This window comes from Salmo salar, chromosome ssa01, assembly GCF_905237065.1.
Source record: "Salmo salar chromosome ssa01, Ssal_v3.1, whole genome shotgun sequence".
Lineage (NCBI taxonomy): Eukaryota > Metazoa > Chordata > Actinopteri > Salmoniformes > Salmonidae > Salmo > Salmo salar.
This window is the reverse complement of record NC_059442.1, coordinates 30,580,300-30,606,678: the sequence shown is the minus strand read 5'-3', so window position 1 is coordinate 30,606,678 and position 26,379 is coordinate 30,580,300. Positions and strand designations below refer to the sequence as shown.

General features: G+C 43.3%; 2 protein-coding genes across 15 annotated transcripts in view; one reads left to right on the top strand and one right to left on the bottom strand.

Annotated features, from left to right (window-relative positions):
- The window catches only part of LOC100846972 (estrogen receptor beta 2), a 32,418-nt gene extending 12,392 nt beyond the window's left edge, over positions 1 to 20,026 (top strand). Inside the window, exons 1-11 of one of the 6 annotated variants that reach the window (XM_014171929.2) lie at positions 4,429 to 4,605; positions 5,915 to 6,021; positions 8,398 to 8,915; positions 9,109 to 9,305; positions 12,630 to 12,746; positions 12,909 to 13,232; positions 14,033 to 14,171; positions 17,093 to 17,226; positions 18,215 to 18,398; positions 18,570 to 18,805; positions 18,880 to 20,026. In XM_014171929.2, coding sequence (XP_014027404.1) covers positions 8,482 to 8,915; positions 9,109 to 9,305; positions 12,630 to 12,746; positions 12,909 to 13,232; positions 14,033 to 14,171; positions 17,093 to 17,226; positions 18,215 to 18,398; positions 18,570 to 18,805; positions 18,880 to 18,935 — 1,821 coding nt within the window. In that variant the 5' untranslated portion in view covers positions 4,429 to 4,605; positions 5,915 to 6,021; positions 8,398 to 8,481 and the 3' untranslated portion in view covers positions 18,936 to 20,026. Of the gene's footprint in view, positions 1 to 4,428; positions 4,606 to 5,914; positions 6,022 to 8,397; positions 8,916 to 9,108; positions 9,306 to 12,629; positions 12,747 to 12,908; positions 13,233 to 14,032; positions 14,172 to 17,092; positions 17,227 to 18,214; positions 18,399 to 18,569; positions 18,806 to 18,879 lie in introns of those variants that run through there. The other 5 variants (XM_014172152.2, XM_014171838.2, XM_014171749.2 and 2 more) reach the window with 5 other exon arrangements.
- syne2b (spectrin repeat containing, nuclear envelope 2b) overlaps positions 19,939 to 26,379 on the bottom strand; it is a 132,190-nt gene continuing 125,749 nt past the window's right edge. For 8 of the 9 annotated variants that reach the window (XM_045716643.1, XM_045716655.1, XM_045716653.1 and 5 more), the window contains 5 exons: positions 22,763 to 22,891; positions 22,297 to 22,488; positions 22,021 to 22,095; positions 21,719 to 21,768; positions 19,939 to 21,460 (listed from right to left, as the gene is read on the bottom strand). In XM_045716643.1, coding sequence (XP_045572599.1) covers positions 21,250 to 21,460; positions 21,719 to 21,768; positions 22,021 to 22,095; positions 22,297 to 22,488; positions 22,763 to 22,891 — 657 coding nt within the window. In that variant the 3' untranslated portion in view covers positions 19,939 to 21,249. The remainder of the gene's footprint in view (positions 21,461 to 21,718; positions 21,769 to 22,020; positions 22,096 to 22,296; positions 22,489 to 22,762; positions 22,892 to 26,379) is intronic. The other variant, XM_045716665.1, reaches the window with a different exon arrangement.

Here is a 26,379-nt window from a genome sequence, read left to right as displayed (position 1 = left end):
GGTCCGGGGGCGGTCCGCGCGTCGTCGATACCTGGAGATGATCTTGAGAAGAGCAGACCGGGCTCTCTTCCAGGTCCGGCGATAGCAAGCGGACGAACATCTGGGCCGAGGGTATACTGACTTCCTCTTGCTCATGGAAGCGCGAGGGCTGATAGCCCATCGAACACACGAAAGGCAAGAGACCAGTGGCTGAGCAAAGGAGGGTGTTGCGGGCGTATTCCACCCACATGAGTTGCTGGCTCCAGGTGGTGGGGTTGACAAAGACAAGGCAACGAAGAGTCGTCTCCAGGTCCTGATTGGCTTGCTCCAACTGGTTGTTAGACATGGGGTGAAACCCGGAGGACAGGCTGGCCGACAACCCAATGAGTGTGCAAAGCACCTTCCAGAACCAGGACGAGAACTGAGGACCACGGTTGGAGACCATGTCCACCGGAAGTCCATGGGGGAGTGCAGGGATATATATGACCAGGGACAGTGAGGGACAGGAAGTGGTCTTATTCTGCCGACGAGTCTTATTCTGAGCACAGACAGTGCAGGCGGCAACGAACGCGGAGATGTCAGGAACCATGTTGGTCCACCAAAAGCGTTGTCGCACAAAGGCCAGGTTCCGTCGGGAGCCAGGGTGGCAGGCAAGCCTGGAGGAATGAGCCCATTTCAGGACTGGGGAGTGGGCAGCATCTGAGACAAACATCTGGTTAGCCGGGCCCCCCCACCCAGAGTCCAGCTGGGAAAGCTGCGCCTCACGGTCCTGGTTCTCTATTCCCCAGATGAGTGCAGCCACCTGGGGAATGAGGTAGGAAGGAGGGTCTCGGGTTCTGAGGGTGTAGCAGATGACCTATAGCGGCATGAAAGCGCATCCGGCTTAACATTCTTGGACCCCAGGTGGTAGGAGATGGTTAAGTTGAACCGAGTGAAAAGCAGGGCCCATCGAGCTTGCCTGGAGTTGAGACGCTTGGCAGTGTAGAGATATTACAGGTTTTTGTGATCCGCCCACACAATTAATGAATGCTCCGCCCCCTCTAACCAGTGCCTCCACTCCTCCAACGCCATCTTCACAGCGAGTAGTTCCTGATTTCCCACATCATAATTCCTCTCCGTGGCGTTAAGACAATGGGAGAAGAAGGAGCAAGGATGCAGCTTAAGGTCCAGGGCAGAATGCTGGGACAGGACAGCCCCCACTCCGACGTCCGAAGCATCGACCACCATGAACTAACGGGATGGGTCCAGATGGATTAATATGGGAGCTGTGGTGAATTAAAAAATATATATATTTAACTAAGCAAGTCAGTTAAGATCAAATTCTTATTTACAATGACGGCCTACCGGGGAACAGTGGGTTAACTGCCTTGTTCAGGGGCAGAACAACATATTTTTACCTTGTCAGCTTGGGGATTCGATCCAGCAACCTTTCGGTAGCTGGCCCACTAACGCTCTAACCACTAGGCTACCTGAAGCTGTAGGTCCAGGAACGCTCAGTCAGCAGCTGGGGACCATGTGAACAGAACCTTGGGAGAGGTGAGTGCTGAAAGGGGGGAAGCCAGGGTACCGTAACCCTGGATAAAATGGCGATAGATATTGGCAAATCCCAGTAATCGTTGCTGCTGCATTCTGGACGTGGGTTGGGGCCAATCCACCACCGCTCTCAACTTTCCGGGATCCATCTGCACATTACCAGTAGCGATGATGTATCCTAGGAAGGAGATGGTGGAGCGATTGAATTCGCATTTTTCTGCTTTAACAAAAAGCTGGTTCTCCAGGAGACGCTAGAGGACTTGTCGGACATGGAGAAAGTGTTCTTGATCGGAGCGGGAAATGACGAACGCGAACCGGTTCAACGTGTCACGGAGAACGTCGTTATCCAGGGCCTGGAAAACAGCAGGAGCGCAGACTGAATGGCATCACCAGGTATTCGTAGTGTCCACTAGCCGTGTTGAAGGCTGCCTTCCACTTGTCACCTTCCTATAGCCGCATCAGATGGTAGGCGTTCCCCAGGTCCAATTTAGAGAAAATGGTTGACCCCTGGAGCAGTCAAAAGCCGAGGCGATTAGTGGTAGCGGGTAGCGGTTCTTAACCGTGATGTCATTAAGGTCCCGGTAGTCGATTCCACAAAGCAGAACCCTGCACCGGCGGGGGAGGCAGAAGGATGGATACATCCTGCAGCTAGGGAGTCCTCAATGTACATTTCCATAGCCTTGGTTTCCAGACCCAACAATGAATACAGCCGTCCCCGGGGTGGTGTGGTGCCCGGGAGAAGGCTGATCACGCAGTCGTAGGGTCAATGTGGAGTAAGCGAAGTGGCCCGGGCCTTGCTGAAAACCTCCCGGAGGTCCTGGTACTCTGTGGAGAGGTCTGAGGCTTCTTCCGAGCCCACAGGAAGAATTCCTGGGGCAGGCTGCGCCGACAAAAGGCAATGAGCGTAGCAGAACGGGATCCAGCCCATGATAACGCCAGAAGTCCAGTCGAGAAGGGGATTGTGTCGCTGGAGCCATGAAAACCCCAATACCATGGGTACCTGAGGAGACTTGATGAGCATGAACCACATAGACTCACTGTGGTTTCCTGACACTCGCAGGTTGATAGGAGTAGTATTGTGGGTGACTCTGCCTATAGAGCACCCATCCAGCGCTCTAACGTCCATGGGAGTGGAGAGGGGCTGAGTGGGGATGCCCAGCTCTGACACCAGGGTGGTGTCCATGAAACTCTTATTGGCACCAGAGTCAATAAGTACCCGGAGAAATTTTGACTGGTTGCCCCAGAGCAGGATGGCATGGAGAGGGGTACAAGTAAGGGGAGAAGGAAAATTCTCTGTATGGCCCAGAGTACTCGTACCTACTGATGAGCATGATCTTTTAATGGACAGGTAAACACGTAATGGCTGGTAGTCCCGCAATGCAGATTACTCTTAGTGTTAAGTCTGCGTAAAGGTTCGGCTGGAGACAACCTAACTCTGCCGAGTTTCATCGGCTCTCGGGGGAACTCGGGTAACCTCGGATTCTCTTGGGAACGTAGACGCCAGGGACTTCCTGGATCCCTCTGAGGCGAGGCGGGATCCTTGGGCGAGCGAGTGGGATCTGAATCAGACCTCCTCTACCTCCTACGTTCCCGTACTCGCCCATCGATCCAGATGGTCAAGGCGATGAGCGAATGGAGATCTGTAGGCATCTCCCGGGCTGCGAGCTGTAGTTGTACTGTATGCCTTCTGGGAAGTGTTATGAAAATGTGTGAGAGAGAACATGCCTGTGAATCATCCAGAGCCTCAACCAAATACAACGCTCAATTGAACTTGATGAATCGTGCTTTGTCCAAATCATTGCTTGTGGTTTGGGTGATTGGTAGCTGCTAGATAACTCTCTTCCCCCTTCCCAGGCATCCGTTGAATGGGGATGGAGCTGTCAAGAGTCAATTATCTTAGTCGGTATTCTGAGTAAATTATCCCTTTAAAGATGGTATAGTGCAGGGATATTCAACTCTTTCCCTTTGAGGTCCGGAGCGTGCTAGTTTTCTGTTATACCTGATAATTCATTGCACACACATGGTGTCCCAGGTCTAAATCAGTCCCTGATTAGAGGAGAACAATGAAAAAATGCAGTGGAACTGACTTTGAGGTCCAGAGTTAAGTTTGAAGGGTGTAGTGTGTTTGAAACAAGAACACTTACCCCCAGACGGTCAAAGAGGTTCGAAGTAGTTTTTGCTAAGCATCCAACTTGCTGTTTGCAATGTTTTGGGGGGGAATTTTTTCTCTCTCTCACAAAAGTAGTGCACTGGGTCCGGTTGCATAAAACATCTTAAGTGTTTTCCTTAAGTGTTTTACCTAAAGGAATAATTGTATCCATACTGAATGAAGCACTTAAAGGACCTCATCGGCACCATTAACTTTTTCACTTAATTTAAGGAGGAAATTCGCCTTGAAATGTTTTGTGCAACTGACTTAAAGTTAAGGAAACTTTTAGGTAAAAGATTAGGGGGGAATTAACATACAATGTTTTATGCAACCGGGCTCTGGGCCTTTACTAGTCCTGTATTAGCGAACCAATATAGTTGTTTTTGGTTTAGTTTTTTTCTGCAGAATGTTTATCTAGAAATGTATTGATCAAATATGACTGTCAGATAGATTGGAATAGTATAGAAGATTATGTTCTCTATTAATTATATTTCTATCTTCAACATGCATTTCCAGATACAGCCCTGCCATTAGTTGAAGGCAGCCAATCCAAACGTTTCTGAAAAGTAGTCACTTCCTGAGATCTGTATCCAAATAGTTTTAAAAAGTTGTTATATTTGGGATATGTATTCAAATAGTTTTAGTCACCCAAAATAGTTTTTTACTTTCCACAAATTATAGTTAAATCTATAGTTATCCCAGGCCTGGCCTGGTAAGGACATTTCATCTTCCAAGTATATAGTCTTATTAACAGAGCTGGCACCATGACCTTTGACATGTGATGCAGTGCTGGGTTTACCATGGACCTCTGCCAGGCTGCAGGTTCAACAACTAGACTGTCTGTCCAAAGACCAAACCACTGGATTGCCAGCATTTGACAAAACATCGGGCCGTTCAGACTGTCAATAGTTGTTAACCCTGTTCCAAATCCTCAGCATGTAAACGTAAGTGACTCAGTACATTCTTATATGTTCTGTATGTTAAAAAAAGTGTTTGAGATTTTGGGGAAGTATTTTGTTGGAATATTTTTGTCTTACTTTCTAATTTAATATTGTTTTAATATTCAAACTGTGTTATATATTACTTATGATGAGTAGCGATAAACAACATTTTCCCTACATCTGAATGTTGAGTTCCACAGGCTTGGTCTCATATTGAGGTTTGTGATGATGTGAAAGGTCAAGCGTAGTATGGGTTATAGTTAAATAAATGTAAATTCCCCATATTTGGGGAACTTATTCGAATTGTTTTATTCAATTTAGTCTGGAACGAGAACGGTAGCCCATATCTGCAAAAGCAGGGTGTCTGCGGAAAGCTGAGTATCTTGGCTATTGATTAGCGCCTTCAAATATTTTGTGACTTACTACCATAAATGGGCATACGAATGTATAAGGGGAGGCTGAGCCGATGACTTCATTTCAAGATGGCTGCTACCTATATTCCGGTTAGCGTTGTGAAGCATAAACAAAATAAACACAGAATATGTTGATACACACCAAAAGCCGGGACTCCACAGATCATGAGGATATCTTATTTGTCTGCCTGTGAACAATCATTATTGATCACCAGCCCGAGAGTCAAAATGTTTATTTTACACGTTTTCACCAAATAGCAAACATCTTACAAGGTAAGCTTCGATTTGGTCTGTTTGAGCTATAGCTACATGGGAGGTATCAAATTCATCCTTTGGTTGGTAGGAACATATCTATCCTATTGTCAATTATGATGTATGACTTAATAGCAACATTTATCTTTGCGCATGAAAAATATGATGTCTGCTTACATTACATGGGATTGGCTACTATGGCACCTTGAGTCTCTTGTAGCCAATGAGATATGCTTCCCAGGGATATGCAGTTGACCTAGGTGGGACAAAGCAAGGCCTAGAACCTTTTATGCGTAATGCAAACTATTGCTTCCTGGCTCAGAGACTTGGAAACGTCCCGTGACCACACCTGACACAACTTACTAAAACATCTGCCCATTTCTAGTTGTTTGGTCTATCAATCCCTTTTTTTGCTGATATTGTTCAGTTTCCAGCTCTAGTCATCAATAATTCACTTATAGCTTGTCAATGACAGATTACTTTCAAATTAAAAAAACAAAAAAACGGTTATTTTGTGTGCGTTTGATCTTGTGTATTCTGAACTATGTATCTCCTGAACTATGTAACTCCTATCTTCTGATAATTTCCTCACAATCTCCCAGATGTCTTCTTTCCAAATATACTAAGTTTTTGCCTTTACATTTAAGAGGTTTAAGAGTTATCACACCCAGGCCTGACTGGATGGTTTTAGATCAAGCTATAAGTATGGAACTGAATTGACCCTCAGCAACTTCAGGTGAAAGACTTTGATTGGGTGAGTTTCCTGGGCATGTGCTGGAATGGACGTCTTTACTCTGAATTCATGTGTGGGCCTGTTTTTGTGTGAATGGAAACCTAACCAATGACTGTCCTCAGCCCTCGGCCTGTGCTGTTGGTAGCTGTGCAGTTGGTACTTGTGTTATCCACTCTGACACTGATTAACGTGATGATGGCCTGTTTGACCCAGCCTACAGTGCCTTCAGAAACTATTCACAAGCATTGACTTTTTCCACATTTTGTGTTACAGCCTGAATTTAAAATGGATTAAATTTAGATTTTTGGCCTACACACAATACCCCATAATGTCAAAGTGGAATTATGTTTCTAGATTTTTTTACAAATTAATTGAAAATCTGAAATGTCTTGAGTCAAAGTATTCAACCCCTTTGTTATGGCAAGCCAAAATAAGTTCAGGAGTAAACATTTGCTTAACAATTCACATGATAAGTCGCATGGACTCACTCTACCTCATTTCTGCACCGCACACATACAACACGATCTGTAAGGTCCCTCAGTCGAGCAGTGAATTTCAAATACCGACTCAACCACAAAGAACAGGGAGGTTTTCCAATGCCTCGCAAAGATTTACCCATTGGTAGATGGGTAAAAAAACAGACATTGAATATCCCTTTGAGCATGAAGTTATTCATTACACTATGGATGGTGTATCAATACATCCAGTCACTGCAAAGATACAGGTGTCCTTACTAACTCAGTTGCCGGTGAGGAAGGAAACCGCTCAGGTATTTCACCATGAGGCTTTTAAAATGGTTACAGAGTTTAATGGCTTTGATAGGAGAAAACTGAGGATGGATCAGCAACATTGTAGTTACTCCACAGTGCCAACCTAATTGACAGAGTGAAATGAAGTAAGCTTGTACAGAATAAAAATATTACAAAACATGCATCCTGTTTGCAAATTAATACTGCAAATAAATGTGGCAAAGCAATTAACTTTTTGTCCTGAATAGAAAGTGTTATGTTCGGGGCAAATCCAATACAACACATTACTGACTACCACTCTATTTTCAAGCATCGTGGTGGCTGCATCTTGTTATGGGTATGCTTGTAATCGTTAAGGACTGGGGAGTTTTTCAGGATAAAAAAATACTTTGAATGGAGCCAAAGGAATCCAGTTTAGTCTGCTTTCCACCAGACAGTGGGAGATGAATTCACCTTTCAGCAGGACAATAACCTAAAACACAAGGCCAAAAGTACACTGGAGTTGCTTACCAAGAAGACAGTGAATGTTCCTGAGTGGCCAAGTTACAGTTCTGACTTAAATCTGTTTGAAAAGCTTTGGCAGGAATTGAAAATGGTTGTCTAGCAATGATCAATTTGATAGCGCTTGAAGAATCTTGAGAAGAATAATGGATAAATATTGTACAGACCAGGTGTGCAAAGCTTTCAGAGACTTACCCAGAAAGACTCAGCTGTAATCACTGCCAAAGGTGATTTCTAATATGTATTGACTCAGGGGTGTGAATACTTATGTAAATTGAATACCTAAATGCTGTATTTAATTTTCAATACATTTGAAAGAAAACTGAAAAACCTGTTTTCATTTTGTTGATGTGCTATTGTGTGTAAAAAAAAATAATAATATTTTTTTTAATCTGTTTAATCCATTTTGAAGTCAGGCTGTAACACAAGAAAATGTGGATGAAGTCAAGGGATATGAATACTTTCTGAAGGCACTATATGTACAGCCTTACGTAAGCCCCACACGTCCAGTACATACCATATATACAGAACACATCTACTTACACACGTAAAAATGCACACTTTTCCCAAGGAAGATTGTAACAATTTTAATATACCACGTTACTTGATGTTGCACCTATTTCTTTTTCATGTGTTTCATCTGATCAAGCTTGTTATCAGTCTGATGCAAGTGCACATTTTTCTTTCTGTACAACATGTTCTGTGATTTGGATTTGAGTATTCACATGTTTCCCTCTTCCATCCTGCCTTAATTACACTATTGTTAGAAGAAGGAGTGTTCCTCTGAAGTTCCTACAAGTGCACTGGAGTGACAACAGTAAAAGTAACTAGTAGTCTAGACAAGGTTTGAGACCAAATGAAATCAATTATTTCCTATTGCATCTGTCCTTTTACAGTCTCAATGTGAGCAAGATATATTACAACTATTTACCACTCAGGATTTGCAATTGAAACTGTTCTAACTCTGAGCAATGCAAACAATGACCTTTCCTCAAATAAACAGCTATGATCATATAGTTTTTGTTGAGTATGAAGAGTGAAGACAACATTATTTTGTTGAGTGACTTTGTGTGCACTTGAGAATATCTATGTGGTATTTGAATGTGACTCTGCATACGCTTTCTCCATCCCACCCTCCATGCTGCAGTAGGACTTCTCACTGACTGGTCCCGGTGAGGGAGGCAATAGACGACAGCAGCAGCCACAACGTCAGCCCAACGTTATCCCCAGCATGGCCTGTTCTCCTGAAAGTGGGACAGACATTTCTTCCCTGCTCCAGCTCCAGGATGTGGGCTCCAGCAAGGCCCAAGAGCGGGGGAGCTCCCCGGGACTCCTGCCCGCCCTCTACAGCCCTCCGAGCGGCATGGAGAGCCGCACATTCTGCATCCCCTCTCCCTACACAGACAACAGCCATGATTACAGCCACAGCCACGGACCCCTAGCCTTCTACAACCCCTCTATGCTCGGCTACAGCAGACCACCTATCTCCGACAGCCCTTCTCTATGTCCACCCCTCAGTCCCTCTCTCTTCTGGCCCAACCATGGCCACGGCCAGCACAACATGCCCTCGCTGACCTTGCACTGCCCCCAGCCCCTGGTGTACAGTGAGCATAACCCCCACGCCCCCTGGGTGGAGCCTAAACCCCACGGCCTCAGCCCCAGCAGGTAGCTACAAGCCTTCAACATCTGACACACCCTCCGTTTGTATCTTTTAATGTTTACACCTGTCTTATTTTACCCTTTCTTGTCTCCTATAACATCTCAGATGGGTAAACAATAGGAGAGAGCCTCTTAACAAAACGGAGGCTTCTACTTTGGAGTTTGTTTGTTAAACATTGATTGACGTTCCTTCTCATAGCCCTCTCCTCCACCCTACCAAGCTGCTGGGGAAGAGACTGGAGGACGGAGAGGAAGTGAACTCCTCCTCAGCCAGCTGTGTGGTGGTGAAGGCAGACATGCACTTCTGTGCCGTGTGTCATGACTATGCTTCGGGCTACCACTACGGCGTGTGGTCTTGTGAGGGCTGCAAGGCCTTCTTCAAGAGGAGCATCCAAGGTATGACCACCAGGGGAGTTGTGTGGGATCATTACCATGTCTACCCTAGGGACTGTGGTCATGGTGGCCACCCTCTGTCTCAGTGCCCTGTAAGGTCTGCCACTCCAAAAAAGTATATATATATATATATATATATATATGCCGTGTGTCATATAAATAAAACATTTGGTGTAAAAAAAAACGTTTTCAGTGTAAACTTAAAACAACTCGAACCAGATAGAAAGTATGTAGCAAAGATAATGGAGCTACAGTACCAGTCAAAAGTTTGGAATGAGTAGGTGTGTCCATTCTAGCAACCAGCTTCATGAGGTAATCACCTGGAATGCATTTCAATTAACAGGTGTGCCTTGTTAAGTTAATTTGTGGAATGTCTTTCCTTCTTAATGCGTTTGTGCCAATCAGTTGTGTTGTGACAAAGTAGGGGTGGTATACAGAAGATAGCCCTATTTTGTAAAAGACAAAGTCAATATTATGGCAAGAACAGCTCATATAGGCAAAGAGAAACGACAGTCCATCATCACGGAAAGGATAAATATATATTTTTTTAATCGGTAAAATTAAATAATAATTATATACAATTTTAGGCTATTTGTGCAGTAATTACATTGAACTTGGTGCAGTCTGTTGGTCCTTTTCTCACCACTCTAATATTTCTGTCACGCCCACAACAGTTTACAGATTTTGAACTTCAGTAATGGGTGAGCTATGTTGCCCGGCAACTTTGTACTAACTAGCTACGTTAGCTGACATAAATATAAACAAACAAACGTCGCTTCTTCTGAAGGGGCATGGGGGATAAAAGGCCCAACGACCATGTCGATAATGCAGAGACAGCGAAACCCGACTGCAAAAAAACCCCAAAAAAACCTCGTTCAATAGAAAATATGGTGAGGCCTACCTAAAATATGGCTTTATTGCGACAGGTGACTCACATGCTCCAAGTCCTCTGTGCGTAGTATGTGGAGATCGCTTGTAGAAAGTCACTACTGGCAGCACATTTCATTGACGAGGATGGGTCGCAAAACTCGCTTACCTGTGCGACATATTCAACCTGCTAAACGTACTAAATCTGTCACTTCAGGGGAGAATGACAACTGTCTTTAAGTTGGCAGATAATGTGGCTGCATTCAACTCCAAACTGGAACTGTGGGGACGGCGAGTGGACAGGGGCATATTTGACATGTTCCAAACATTAGTGGGGATTTTGGGAGAGACTGAGACTGAGCCGTCTTTCTCCCAGCTGGTGCGCGATCATCTAGCTTCGCTGTCATCAGAGTTCAAGCGTTACTTCCCAATCGCCAAAGACCCACGAAGTGTGAAGGAAAGGATCCGCGACCCATTTGTGACTCGACCGTGCAGGAAGATCAACTCCTTGAGGTTGCAAATGACGCTGGCCTTAAAAGTATGGTTGAGAACCTAATTTCTGCCAACCTTCTGGATTAAAATCAAGGCTGAATATCCTGAGAGAGCGACAAAAGCACTGAAAACGTTGCTTCCAATTCCAACACCCTATCTCTACGAAGGGGGGTTTCCGCAATGAAGGCAACAAAAACTAAGTTACGGAGTAGACTGGACATAAGGAACACCCTTCGGGTATCACTGTCTCCCATCACCCTTAAATGGGACCGTCTTGTTGCCTGGAAACAAGCTCAGGGCTCCCACTGATTCAGTGACATGGTGAGTTGCAATGTTTTTATTATATGGTCGTTAGAGAAAAATCGGAACTTTGTTTTTATAATATCATAACATTAGACCTACTTAAACTAAAATGTAATGAAAAGGCGGCTGTGCTAAACTTGTAGGCCTAATCGATATTCTGGCCGTGTCAAAAATATTGTCTTTATGAGACCGGTCAATGGTGCAAAAAAAGGTTGGGGACCGCTGCTTTAAGACATGAATGTCAGTCAATCTGGAAAATTTCAACAACTTTGAAAGTTTCCATATGCAGTCGCAAAAACCATCAAGGGCTATGATGAACCTGGCTCTCATGAGGACCTCCACATGAAAGGAAGACCCAGAGTTACCTCACCCTCAGAAATTGCAGCCCAAATAAATGCAACAGACACATCTCAACATCAACTGTTCGAGGAGACGGCGTGAATCAGGCCTTCATGGTCGAATTGCTGCAATGAAACCACTACTAAAGGACACCAATAAGAAGAAGAGACTTGCTTGGGCCAAGAAACACGAGCAATGGACATTAGACTGGTGTAAATCTGTCCTTTTAATCTGATGAGTCCAAATTTGAGATTTTTGGTTCCAACCGCCGTGTCTTTGTGAGACGTAGAGGAGGTGAACTGCATGTGTGGTTCCACCGTGAAGCATGGAGGAGGAGGTGTGGGGGTGCTTTGCTGGTGGCACTGTCTGTGATTTATTTAGAATTCAAGGCGCACTTAACCAGCATGGCTACCACAGCATGCTGCAGTGATACGCCATCCCATCTGGTTTGTGCTTAGTGGGACTATCATTTGTTTTTCAACAGGACAATGACCCAACACACCTCCAGGCTGTGTAAGGGCTACTTGACCAAGAAGGAGAGTGATGGAGTGCTGCATCAGATGACCTGACATCCACAATCACCTGACTTCAAGCAAATTGAGATGGTTTGCGATGAGTTCGACCGCATAGTGAAGGAAAAGCAGCCAACAAATGCTCAGCATATGTGGGAACTCCTTCAACACTGTTGGAAAAGCTGGTTGAGAGAATGCCAAGAGTGTGCAAAGCTGTCATCAAGGCAAAGGGTGGCTGCTTTGAAGAATCTCAAATCTAAAATATATTTTGAGTTGTTTAACATTTTTGGGGGGTTACTAAATGATTCCATATGTGCTATTTAATAGTTTTGATGTCTTCAATATTATTTTACAATGTAGAAAATAGTAAAAATAAAGAAAAACCCTTGAATGAGTAGGTGTGTCCAAACTTTTGACTGGTACTGTATTTATTTTTTTAAATAAGATCATCTTTGAGAACTAACAATCACCAAAATAAAACCTAGACAGTCAGGGAGAATCTAAAATTCCCAAAATGTCATGGCATGGGCCCCCCATTGATTTTATGTTTTAGTCACTCAGACAGCATAAGAAGAACACAGCATAAGTCATGGCAAAATGTTTAGAATTGCAAGAAACTTGTTTTAAAACAGCAACATTTTGTCTCTGCGGCCAAGAGGGCCTCAAATTTCTGCCATTGGCCACGCCCCCCCCAAACGCTAACTTGACCATCGCTGCTGAAAGAAATCCTAGGGGTGAACGCTGAATTAGGTTGATCAGATATGATGTATAGTACAGACATGTAATATCTCCTATCTCCATCTATCTCATCTAGGCCACAATGATTACATTTGTCCAGCAACTAACCAGTGCACTATCGACAAGAACCGCCGTAAAAGCTGCCAGGCCTGCCGCCTACGCAAGTGTTATGAAGTGGGCATGATGAAGTGTGGTAGGCAGCCATCTTCCTTATCTAGTCTCTCCCACTAGTTGTGTTTTGAAACCTAACCTTATGTAGTCAATAGAACATTTGGCAAGAGATACTGTAAGCTTGTAGAGGTACCGTATCTGTAGGAGTGAAACCTCTCTGTTGCTTGTCTGTGTTGTTGTCCAGGTGTGAGGCGAGAGCGCTGCAGTTACCGGGGGGCGAGGCACCGGCGTGTACCTCAGGGGCGGGGGGCGCCAGGCGGGCTGGTAGGGGTAGGGACCAGGGCCCAGATGCGTCTGGAGGGGGGCTCCCACCCTCAGCTGGAGGTGCACCACTCGTCCCTGACCCCAGAACAGCTGATCTCCTGCATCATGGAAGCGGAGCCGCCAGAGATCTACCTGATGGAGGACCTGAAGAAGCCCTTCACTGAGGCCAGCATGATGATGTCACTTACCAACCTGGCCGACAAGGAGTTGGTCCTCATGATCAGCTGGGCCAAGAAGATCCCTGGTGAGACACCTGGAGGGTCTGTCTGTCTCTGTCTGTCTCTGTCTGTCTCTGTCTCTGTCTGTCTCTGTCTGTCTGTGTTGGTGTCCCAGGTCTATATTTGAGATAGGATGTATATGAAGAAAATAGCTATCTGGCTGTAAACCCTTCACACCCTACCCTTTAACTGTGTCCATTACTGTAGTAGTTGGCCCTTAGCCTTCTCTTTACGCCACATACAGTACTGCAGCCAGGCACACAGCTGTGTAGTCCTGTTGGACAGGATATCACACAGGCTATGAAGGGGTTACTACTCCTCTCCTTTCTATCCTGCTGGTGAGCATTGTTCCCTCCCCACTCAGGGTTTTAGAGGTGAGCCCAGCAGGTGCCCTCTCACTGGAGATGGGACTGAGTTCACACACACTCTTGTCTGAGATTGGGTTTGGTGAAAGAAGGAGATGTGACAATTAGCTTGTATCGTCTGCTATAAAGAAGAACAAAAACTCCACAGACTAGATATGCATTGTGGATTTTTGTTTCATCATTGCAAGGTGTCTCAGTATTTGGCTTTGTTCCAATGTCCATCCTTCAGTACTTGTACCAACAGACTGCTGGGAGCTTAGGGTGTCTCTAGTGTGTGAGGGCTCGACCATGCATTTAATCTGTCCTTTAATTAGTCCCTCTAAAGTTAGGGGTCTTTTAGTTATTTTTATGTTCTCTGGTTCCCAGACTCAGTCCTAGTAAAGCTATACAATAGCTACAGTGAACAATGAACACTCATTTCCCACACTTTCTTTTTGTGTGTGTGCACTTGTGTACTACAGGCTTTGTAGAGCTGAGTCTGACGGACCAGGTGCACCTGTTGGAGTGTTGCTGGCTGGAGGTGCTGATGCTGGGTCTGATGTGGAGGTCTGTCGACCACCCTGGGAAACTCATATTCTCACCAGACCTAAAGCTCAACAGGTACAACTGCTTATGTTTTACTACTAAACTTCAAAATACAGTATACCGGTATAAGATTAAATATCACATCTTCAAGTAAAGAAATTTGACATAATGCATTTCCTGTCATATCTTGGTCAGTATTAAGTGCATCCTTTTTTTATCTAGAAAAGACCAAACTGCAAAATAATTGTTTTTAAATAATGTTTTTTACTATGTGTCCAGTTAAAAGCATGTGTTTTAATATGTGGTGTTGTGTTGGAAAGACAGGCCTGAGTTTACCTCTCCCTCTTCACTGGTCACTCCCACAGGCTCAGGCTCATTAGCTTTCACCAATACGCCTGGAAAAGAACAGTCACATTCTCAGTACCCTCTGGGGCCAGCATTATTCACTCTGTGTGTGCGTGGGTACTGATAAGAATGATAGTGTTACAGTGTGTTCTCCCAATAAATTGCTGAGGTTGACCTCCCATAAATCTGAGCTATATGAAAATGCAATAATACCGACATCAGTGTTTGCTTCAGACGATTGGACAGAATATTCTCAAATTCCTGATTGATTAGTATTTTGAGGTTCTTAAGTTAATGTTGAGTTTTGTTTTGACTTTGAACTTAGGCCATATCAAAGTCTTAATTTGCTGACGAGCACCTTTTTTGAATTGTCAGTAAACAAAAGGTTTGTCTCTAAATCACAAGTCCCACTTTGTTTGTCAGAATTATACATGTGTGTTGTAGCCTAAAAAAGTTTAGCATTGGGGTTTGTTAAAACATTGAATGTTGGTTATTTAGCTGTATTTCTGGTTTTGGGTAAATCTAATCTGAAGGTTAGAGGATTTATTGTCCTTGAGAATGATCTCACCCCTGAGACTGAGATACTGGATGTGTGAGTGCTTGTACTACATGTCTATATGTGAGTGTGTGTGCTGTTAACTTGTCTAAGGAGGTGTGTGGCTTTTGAATACAGTAGGTGTGCACATGTGCTCCTATATTTATTTGCCTATCTTTGAGTTTACATGTCTGAAGCCTTACAGCAGTGTATGTGAGTGTGTGTTTTGTTGTGTGGTTGAGTAGTGTTTCACCTTTTCCACTACCACGGCGACTATCACTATAGGCTTAGCTAACCTTGGTGTGTTCCCATAACATGGGACTTATTGTTCACAGTCCTCTGGCCATTGTGTGGCTTTGGCACTGTCTCTTGAGGCTGCTGTGAAAAACACATTAAGTAGAAAAGTGGGTCAGCGTTTTGATTGGACTTTAATTTTGTCACACCCCTCAAGAAATCTCTCAACATTCATTTCATTCATTTGTGGCACTCCATTACTAAGAGTTTTTATTACAGTATGTGTGTACCTACGGTTATACAATATGAATAATGTGCAGTGCATTTGGAAAGTATTTAGACCCTTTGACTTTTTCCACATTTTGTTATGTTACAGCCTTATTCTAAAATGGATTATTGTTTTTTTCCCCTCATCAATCTAATGACAAAGGAAAAAACAGGTTATTCAAATTGTTTGCAAATGTATTAAAAATAAAAAAAACTGATCACATTTACATAAGTAGTCAGACCTTTTACTCAGTACTTTGTTGAAGCACCTTTGGCAGCAATTACAGCCTTGAGTCTTCTTGGGTATGATGCAACAAGCTTGGCACACATGTATTTGAGGAGTTTCTCCCATTCTTCTCTGTAAATCCTCTCAAGCTCTGTCAGGTTGGATTGGGAGCGTCGCTGCACAGCTATTTTCAGGTCTCTCCAGAGATGTTCGATCGGGTTCAACTCCAGGCTCTGGCTGGGCCACTCAAGGACATTCAGAGACTTGTCCCAAAGCCACTCCTGCATTGTCTTGGCTGTGTGCTTAGGGTCGTTGTTCTGTTGGAAGGTGAACCTTCGCCCCAGGCTGAGGTCCCGAGCACTCCGGAGCAGGTTTTCATCAAGGATCTCTGTCCTTTGCTCCGTTCATCTTTCCCTCAATCCTGACTAATCTCCAGTCCCTGCTGATGAAAAACATTCCCACAGCATGATGCTGCCACCCATGCTTCACCGTAGAGATGGTGCCAGGTTTCCTCCAGACGTGACGCTTGGCATTCAGGCCAAAGAGTTCAATCTTGGTTTAATCAGACCAGAGAATTTTGTTTCCCATGGTCTGAGAGTCCTTTAGGTTCCTTTTGGCAAACTCCAAGTGGGCTGTTATGTGCCTTTTACTGAGGAGTTGCTTCCGTCTGGCCCCTCTACCATAAAGGCCTGATTGGTGGAGTGCTGCAGAGATGGTTGTCCTTCTGGAAGGTTCTCCCATTTCCACAGAGATGCTCTGTCAGAGTGACCGTCAGGTTCTTGGTCACCTCTCTGACCAAGGCCCTTCTCCCCTGATTGCTCAATTTGGCCGAGTGGCCAGCTCTAGGAAGAGTCTTGGTGGTTCCAAACTTCTTCCATTTAAGAATGAATGTTCTTGGGGACCTTCAATGCTGCAGAAATGTGTTGGTACCCTTCCTCAGATCTGTGCCTCAACAAAATCCTGTCTCGGAGCTCTATGGACAATTCCTTCAACCTCATGGCTTTGTTTTTGCTCTGACGTGCACTGTCAACTGAGGGACCTTATATAGATGGGTGTGTGCCTTTCCAAATCATGTCCAATCAATTGAATTTACCACAAGTTGACTCCAAGTTGTGGAAACATCAAGGATGATCAATGGAAACAGGATGTACCTGAGCTGAATGTCGAGTCTCATAGCAAAGGGTCTGAATACTGTTTTTTTCTTTCTTTTTTTCACTTTTTCATTATGGAGTATTGTGAGTAGACTGATGAGGGGGAAAAAATCATTTCATCTATTTTAGAATACGGCTGTAACGTAACAAAATGTGGAAAAGGTCAAAGGGTCTGAATACTTTCCGAATGAACTATACTGTGTGCATAATACATATCTTTCCCTCTGTGTGTTTGTAGGGAGGAGGGAAACTGTGTGGAGGGCATTATGGAGATATTTGACATGCTGCTGGCAGCCACCTCTAGGTTCCGGGAGCTGAACCTTCAGAGGGAGGAGTACGTCTGTCTGAAAGCCATGATCCTCCTCAACTCCAGTGAGTCAAATAATTAGTACCTCTGTACTGTATGAGAGGCTGTGTGGGTGTTGAGTGTGTGTTTGTCCCCAGTCAGAGACCTGGAGGTGAAAGCACCTTTTAGGAGCTACTTTTGTAATTGGGCACGTTTGCCATATTTCCATTGAGGATTTACACCAGTGTTTTACCCAAAAGGCTCAGACTTTTTTGTTTCCATCTACGTGGGCTGGCACCCGTGTCTCATGGACCTGCTCTAATTTGAAGCCAAGGCAAGGCCCTAGGTACTTTTCAGCTTGCATTTTCATAACAATGGCTAACTGTGAATGCAGATGTAATTAATTCTGTTTGCCACAAGTCTTTTTATTTTTTTATTGTCACACTCCTGATGAAAACACAATAACACTATAGCATACATTAACATTAAACACTGGCGGCCCACTGGTGTGGGGGTAAGTCTCAATGGAAAAGTACAAGTTGTTTTCCTTTCCCAGGGATCAAGGTGTCCTATCCCTATCAATGTTCACCCCAGGTTTCAGTGGGGTGACTGACTGCTCTGTCTGTCCTCACTGGGGTCAGAGCTTGGGCCACACATACACTGGCTCCCATCACTGCCAGACTCTGTTGATTCTCTTCCAAAAAAGCTGGAAAAATACAAATTGTGCAACAGAAATCTAGTTTAGAAACTCGGAGCATAGGATTGCAGAATTGTTTTGCTGGACAGAAGTAAGATATGTCTCAATTCCTCAGGCCTACATTTTGTCTATTCTTGTTTGGAATGTCTGATTCATGAAGGAGATGTTTGTAGGCCGAAGAATTTTCTCCCCACCAGTGCCATCTAGTGTTTCAAATGCAAATTAATTATGTTAAGTGATAGTAGGATTTTTTGTTTATGGAGTTAAAGTAAGTGAACGTGCTCTCTGTGATGTGAGTGTGACAGGTGGATGTTTGCCAGTGATTCTGCTTCATAAATGAATAGTTACATAGGGTCTATGTTTGTGTCCACCTGTAGACATCTGCTCTACCTCTCCGGAGAGGGCAGAAGATCTGGAGAGTAGGGGGAAGCTGCTGCGTCTGCTGGACTCAGTGACGGATGCCCTGGTGTGGGCCATCTCCAAACGAGGCCTGTCATTCCAGCAGCAGTCATCCCGCCTGGCCCACCTCCTCATGCTGCTCTCACACATTCGCCATGTCAGGTAGGCTACAGCAACAGCAATGTCTCACTAGCAGCAACAAGAGTCTACTGTGTCAGTGTCTGTTCAGTCAAGTCAGTGACATAAAAGCACACCTGCAGATCTGTCCATTGTACTTTTTTGGATGTTTATCAAGATGACATTCCCCTGTTCCTTCTCTCCACGTCTCCTTAGTAACAAAGGCATGCAGCACCTCTCTAGCATGAAGAAGAAGAATGTCGTGCTGCTCTATGACCTGCTCTTGGAAATGCTGGACGCCAACACAACCCACAGCAGCCGTATGTCCGCAACTCATGACCCCTCTAACAACGACCCCACAGAGCCCCCAGCAGCACCAGCTCCTGCTGTAGACACTCAGCTCCAGCTACCATTCCAAAACCCAGAGGAGAGCCAAACACTCGAGAGCATTAGTAAGTTAATGAAGTTGGGTTAGCCACTGAAGATGTAGAATGTATGTTCACCAATACTCCAATGTGTTCTCCAGGTACATCCAGTCAGGATGCTGGCCAGCTGAGAGAGGGGAGATGTGTACCTCAGTGAGAGGATACAGCGTGGGACATGGATGGAGACTGCCTGAGACTGTAAATCACCTTAAAGGGATGACTGGACTGAAGGAGAAGCCAGACTGGCACAATAGGACAAGTGATGGATCTGACCGAAGTCCACACTCTGGGACAGTGTACACCATTCCCAATAGGCTGACTGAGAGTAAAATCTCTTATAGACTGCAGAATGTGTCTTTGTGAGGTAAATATTACAGTTGTATCCATTTCGGATGTTTTTGGTCTATGGAAAAAATATGATTTGTAACAGTGAATTGACTGTATTTTTGGTGTAATGTCCTTGTATTAATGCAGTTGGTAATGTAGCTAGTAATGAGTACATCTTTTAACCTCTACCAGTCAAAATGTCTCCTTTTGATATATTTCTAAACTTTTTCACCTTTATCAGTGTCTGCGAACAATTCATACCATCCTACTGTAACTGGCTTACTTGGAAATTGGTGCATGAAGTCCATGCTGTGAACATCATTTATCAAACAGGACTATAGCAATGAGATGTGCATTTGACATTTTTTTAATCAGATTGTGGGTGTTCTTTGCCTCATACCACAAGGTGCATACTGCTATTACAGTACAGTAACTGTAACTGTGGCTTTTCATGCTGGATGTGTGGAGGGGATGTGTTATGATGTACTCATTGTAAAAACCTACATTTCAATCTGATGAATTTTGTGGCCTTTGATTTAAGATGACTGCTAGTCTCCATTCAAGTTTGTGTGAGAGATCAGAAGCCAAACAAAAACCAGCAACTGCTAAAACTCACACACTTGTACTTATGCATCCTGATCATACCCTGTCCCTCCTGTAATGATTTGTTGCTTGTGCTGTTTCTGATGTTCAATGTCAGTCATGTTTGTATTGATAGAAAATCCACATACAGAGCTTGTCATAGAGGCATTTTAGCCCCAATGGAATTGCAACCAAACATCTTAAAAGCAGCTGTAAAATGTGAATGTAGTTCTATTGACATAAGCACAGACTATGGCAAACAATGTTTATTGTCAAGTAAAAATGAATTCAAGCTATTCATCATCCATAAATAAGCATTAAAAAATGTATTCAACTGTACACCATTGTTTTCTCTTTGTTTCATTGTACTACAGAGCAGTACAAAGTGACTTGACTATGTACACTAATGGAGCTAGGTAAATTAACTGTTCTCTGATCAGCTCCAACTTGACACATTTTTTTACACGAGTAAGCCTTCTTTGTGAAGAAAGCCAAAGCATACGGACAGGAAACCTTCTAGTCTATACGTACTCTTTGATTCTGCATGTACACCGCAACATTAATCGCTCACTGACTGGCCCAGGTTCATGTCACCTATATATTCATATACTGTAGTGTATTCTATAGCTATGACCGCATCAGATTTTACTCACAATATTCAACCGCAGGAAAGAAAAGTGTAACAGAGGAGCACATCCAAACGTTGTTGATTTAGTTTTCCGGTACTAAAACGATTTGTAAGCCGCACTCTATGTCCCCCATCAGCCCAGGGTGGCCCACAATCACAAGGCCTCTTTGGGAGATAGGGTTGCTCACACACATTGTCAATAATTTACCATTGCTTTGTCAGTAGTTTGCCATTATGTACAAATGCACTCATACACACAAAATCATAGGTACACTGTAGTGTAAATAAAATATTTATAAACAAACACATTTTCCACAGCACTGACTACAGCAAGGCATGTTTGCCGTTGATTCGCTACCATAATTCAGTGAAAATGACATCACAGTGTACATGATTCTAAATCAAACAGACAAAAAAACAAAATTGTTTTCGGTCGATATGTACAAAAATGTGTGATATCCACAATTGGTTGTCCTAAGTAAAATGGTAGAAACAGTAATGATCAATATCCTCAGTACTCTGAGCCTTTGGTAGCAACTGCAGTTTGCCATTATGAGTATACAGTATCTGTAATGATAAAACAAAGCTATCAAAATCATTTTGAAATATTTTTTTGTATGTGGAAAACAACTTGATGGGGATAATAATCATCTTCACTACATATAAAAATGTTTACTTCAAAACCAAACCAATGATATGGCTTATTTTCTTATTTTCAGAGCCGCATAACTTCATGAGCGCTCAACATATATTAAATATAAATATGTATACATAAATACCTAATTCAATTTTACTTTAGACAACTTTTCTAAAAAACATTTGGAGCGGAGAAACAGAACGCTTGGCTCCAGTCTGTGTTTTTCGGGGCCGTTTCCGACAGTGGTGGATGGGGACTTTAAAAGGCGGGGGCATGGGGGTGGGTGTTGTTGCTGTCTCATGTGGGCGGGGGGCCGTTGGTGTAGCGCAGCATGGGGTAGAAGGAGCGGGCAAAGTTGTTGGACAGGGCACAGCTGTAGTCCTCTTCAGACAGAGGCACCAGGCAAGCCAGCACCAGCAGCAGCAGGAAGAGCAGGTGGAGGGGGAAGGCAGCACGCAGTACCCTGTAGAAGAATGGCCGAGCTGAGGAAGAGTCTCCCTTCTCCTCCCTGGCGATGGAGAAAGAGATAGTGAGAAAGGCATTAGTACGGCTATGGACATTAGAGTCAAACGGATAAAAAAAGTTGTCTGAGGACAGTCACAGACATTGGCATAATCTTTCTCGGTAACATATTTACATCAGTATTCAAGCCCAAGCCCTGTTCTTATCACTCAGGTATTTTGTTCCTACATGTTAAAAAGCGTTAAATGAAAAGGGTGTAAAAGGTGTGAAAGTTGTGAGATCAGGCGTTTAGATTAGCACGTACTTTCTGCAGCCTGCGTCTTGGACTCCTGCAGCTCTCATTCCAGCTTTCTCCTATGCACATACACATCATACCATGCCGTTCGATCACATTCCAGTCAATGCAGCATAGCATTTCAAATAGATTCATAGTAAACATGCCAAAACATGCTAAATGTATTTAAATTTATGGTTATTACAGAATGTTCACTGTAAATAGCGTTGAAGGCTTGATTGAACCCAACAGTGAACAACCCTAGCAGTCAGCCACTATTTGCATATACTCTGCATTAAAGCACCAGTCTACATGCGTGAATGAAGGTGTACCTTCTGCAGCTGGAGTTGAGAGCTGAGCGATCCCGGAGCAACACTATCCATCTCAGAGCTGGTTGGACACGATTCCTGTGACACACACAGACGGTACACAAACAGTCACATCATCAGTCAGAGAGACAGACACACCAAACCTGTTGACACTACCAACAATAAAAATAATAATAATACTGTCAATGACTGCACCACAGCACATAAACCCTATTCACAAAAAAAAATGAATGATGGGGTCCTGGTATTGCATAGGTAAATAACCCAATGTTGACGTACCAGCCTGCCTTGCAGGATGTGCAGGTCATTGGCCACCTGGCGCAGTAGTAGTCGGAGCTTGTTGCCGATAACGTGGACCTTCTCCTTTGCCTCGACGGTGTCCTCAGCCGTGGCCTCCAGGAGGAGCTGGGAGGAGATCTCCTGAAGGGAGGAGACCTGCTGCTGGCGCCCACGCAACTCCTCCTCCAGGGCCTGCAACATGGCAGGAGGCGCAAGAGAGACCAGGCCTCAGTCAGCACGCTCGAACAGTAGGACAACTACAGTAACTATTACAACTTATAGGTCAGCTCTATCCTATAATCAAGCTTATTCTCTTTCAAATTGCTCTGTGCACATAAAAGTATGCCAGCTTGTGAACCTTTCTACGCCATACTAGCAGCTATACTATATATTAGGATATATTGTCCACTATGCTCTGTTATTTGATGCTAAACGTTTCTATGGAAGCTTGTTCTCCCTTCTTCACCATGAGTGTGTCTCTGTGCTCCAGCAGGACAGAGTGCTGTGCAAACCGGTCATGGATGTTGACGGCGTAGTGTGTGCTCTCAGCCCTGGCCAGCCACAGCAACATGGAGTGCAGCGTCTCATGGAACTCCTAAACAGATAGGTCAGAGGTCAATAGGACAAGGTTAGTCTTATCCATTGTTTTTTATTTTTAGGTGTCTTAAATGACGTCCAATTCCCTACATAGTGTGCTCCATTTGACCCGAGCCATAGGACGTAGTGCCATGCCCTCAGTGTTTGGTCTGAAATGTGAAGTCACGAGCTCTGACTAGCGGTGCCAAAAGCCCTGGTGTGTCCTAGAAAGCCTATGTAAATTACGATTGCCAGAACGGCCAAATAAAATGCATTAGACACCCGTTTTTAGCTCTAAATGTGTTCATTATGATCAAGTTTGATCCTCACAGTGAATTGTTTTAAAGTTCGCTGCAAATCGAGATATTTAATTTAATAGTGATCAATGATGACTACTACAGTGAGCTCCAAAAGTATTGGGACAGTGACAAATGTTTTGTTGTTTTGGCTCGCTGTACTCCAGCACTTTGGATTTGAAATTATACAACAACTATGAGGTTAAAGTGCAGACTGTCAGCTTTAATTTGAAGGTATTTTCATCTATATCGGGTAAACCGTCTAGAAATTACAGCTCTTTTTTGTACATAGTCATCCCATTTTAGGAGACCAAAAGTATTGGGACAAATTCACTTATAGGTGTAATAAAGTAGTCAAAAGTGTAGTATTTGGTCCCATGTTCCTAGCATTTTTTTTTTAATCATGCATGCAATGATTACATCAAGCTTGTGACTCTACAAACTTGTTGGATACATTTGCTGTTTGCTTTGATTGTGTTAATGGTAAATAATGTATTGTGTCATTTTGGAGTCACTTTTATTGTAAATAAGAATAGAATATGTTTCTAAACACTTCTACATTAATGTGGATGCTACCATGATTACAGATAGTCCTGAATGAATCATGAATAATTACGAGTGAGAAAGTTGCAGAGGTATAAATATCATACCCCCACAAACAATGATGACATCACCTGTTGGTGAGAGATTAGCATGTCTTGGGGGTTTGATATTTGTGCATCTGTGACTTTCTCACTCATCAATATTCAGGACTATCCGTAATCATTGTAGCATCCACATTAATGTAGAAGTGTTTAGAAACATATTCTATTCTTATTTACAATAAAAGTGACTCCAAAATTGGTCACAAAAGCATCTGAAACACAACCAAAACAAACAGCAAATGTATCCAACAAATGTGTAGAGTCACAATCTTGATGTAGTCATTGCGTTCTATGAATATGGGACCAAATACTTAACTTTTGATTACTTTAATACACATATAATAAACAAGCATTTCACTACACCCGCAATAACATCTGCTAAAAATGTGTATATGACCAACAAAATTTGATTTGATAAAAATTTGATTTGATATACAGTACCAATCAAAAGTTTGGACAAACCTACTCATTCAAGGGTTTTTCTTTATTTTTACTATTTTCTATTTTGTATAATAATAGTGAAGACATCAACACTATGACATAACACATATGTAATCATGTTGTAACCAAAAAAAGTGTTAAACAAATCTAAATATATTTTACATTTTTGATTCTTCAGCCACCCTTTGCCTTGATGACAGCTTTGCACACTCTTGGCATTCTCTCAACCAGCTTCATAAGAAATGCTTTTCCAACCGTCTTGAAGGAGTTCCCACAAGAGGGCCGCCATTGTTCCTGTTCCCAAGAAAGCTAAGGTAACTGAGTTAAACGACTATCGCCCCGTAGCACTCACTTCCGTCATCATGAAGTGCTCTGAGAGACTAGTCAAGGATCATATCACCTCCACCCTACCTGACACCCTAGACCCACTCCAATTTGCTTACCACCCCAATAGGTCCACAGACGACGCAATCACACTGCCCTGACCCATCTGGACAATAGAAATACCTATGTAAGAATGCTGTTCATCGATTATAGCTCAGCATTTAACCTGTTATGGCTAGGGGGCAGTATTTTCACGGCTGGATAAAAAAACGTACCCGATTTAATCTGGTTACTACTCCTGCCCAGTAACTAGAATATGCATATAATTATTGGCTTTGGATAGAAAACACTCCAAAGTTTGTAAAACTGTTTGAATGGTGTCTGTGAGTATAACAGAACTCAAATGGCAGGTCAAAACCTGAGAGATTCCTTTACAGGAAGTGGCCTGTCTGACCATTTCTTGAACTTCTTTGCCATCTCTATGTATTACAAAGGATCTCTGCTCTAACGTGACACTTCCTACGTCTTCCATAGGCTCTCAGAGCCCAGGAAAAACCTGAATGTCGTCATTCCAGCCCCAGGCTGAAACACATTATCGCCTTTCTCAAGTGGCCGATCAAGGGACTGTGGGCTTAGGCGTGTGCACTGGCCGGCCCCGTCTTTGTGATTTTTCCTCTGTTTGCCGAAATGGAGATTCCCGGTCGGAATATTATCGCTTTTTTACGAGATAAATTGCATAAAAATTTATTTTAAACAGCGGTTGACATGCTTCGAAGTACGGTAATGGAATATTTAGATTTTTTTTGTCACGAATTGCGCCATGCGCGCGACCCTGATTTACCATTTTGGATAGTTTCTAGAACGCACGAACAAAACGCCGCCCTTCGGATATAACGATGGATTATTTGGGACCAAACCAACATTTGTTATTGAAGTAGCAGTCCTGGGAGTGCATTCTGACGAAGACAACAAAGGTAATAACATTTTTGTTATAGTAAATCTGATTTTGGTGAAGGCTAAACTTGCCGGGTGTCTAAATAGCTAGCCCGTGATGGCTGGGCTATGTACTTAGAATATTGCAAAATGTGCTTTCACCAAAAAGCTATTTTAAAATCGGACATATCGAGTGCATAGAGGAGTTCTGTATCTATAATTCTTAAAATAATTGTTATGCTTTTTGTGAACGTTTATCGTGAGTAATTTAGTAAATTGTTAGTAAATTCCCCGGAAGTTTGCCCCCCGCCCCCCTGCTAGTTCTGAACGTCACATGCTAATGTAAAAAGCTGTTTTTTGATATAAATATGAACTTGATTGAACAAAACATGCATGTATTGTATAACATAATGTCCTAGGTGTGTCATCTGATGAAGATCATCAAAGGTTAGTGCTGCATTTAGCTGTCTTCTGGGTTTTTGTGACATTATATGCTAGCTTGAAAAATGGGTGTCTGATTATTTCTGGCTGGGTACTCTGCTGACATAATCTAATGTTTTGCTTTCGCTGTAAAGCCTTTTTGAAATCGGACAGTGTGGTTAGATAAAGGAGAGTCTTGTCTTTAAAATGCTGTGAAATAGTCATATGTTTGAAAAATTGAAGTTTTTGTATTTTTGAGGAATTTGTAATTCGCGCCACGCCTATCATTGGATAGTGGAGCAGGTGTTCCGCTAGCGGAACGTCTAGATGTATTAACACCATAATACCCTCCAAACTCGTCATTAAGCTAGAGACCCTGGGTCTTGACCCCACCCTGTGCAACTGGGTCCTGGACTTTCTGACGGGCCACCCCCAGGTGATGAAGGTAG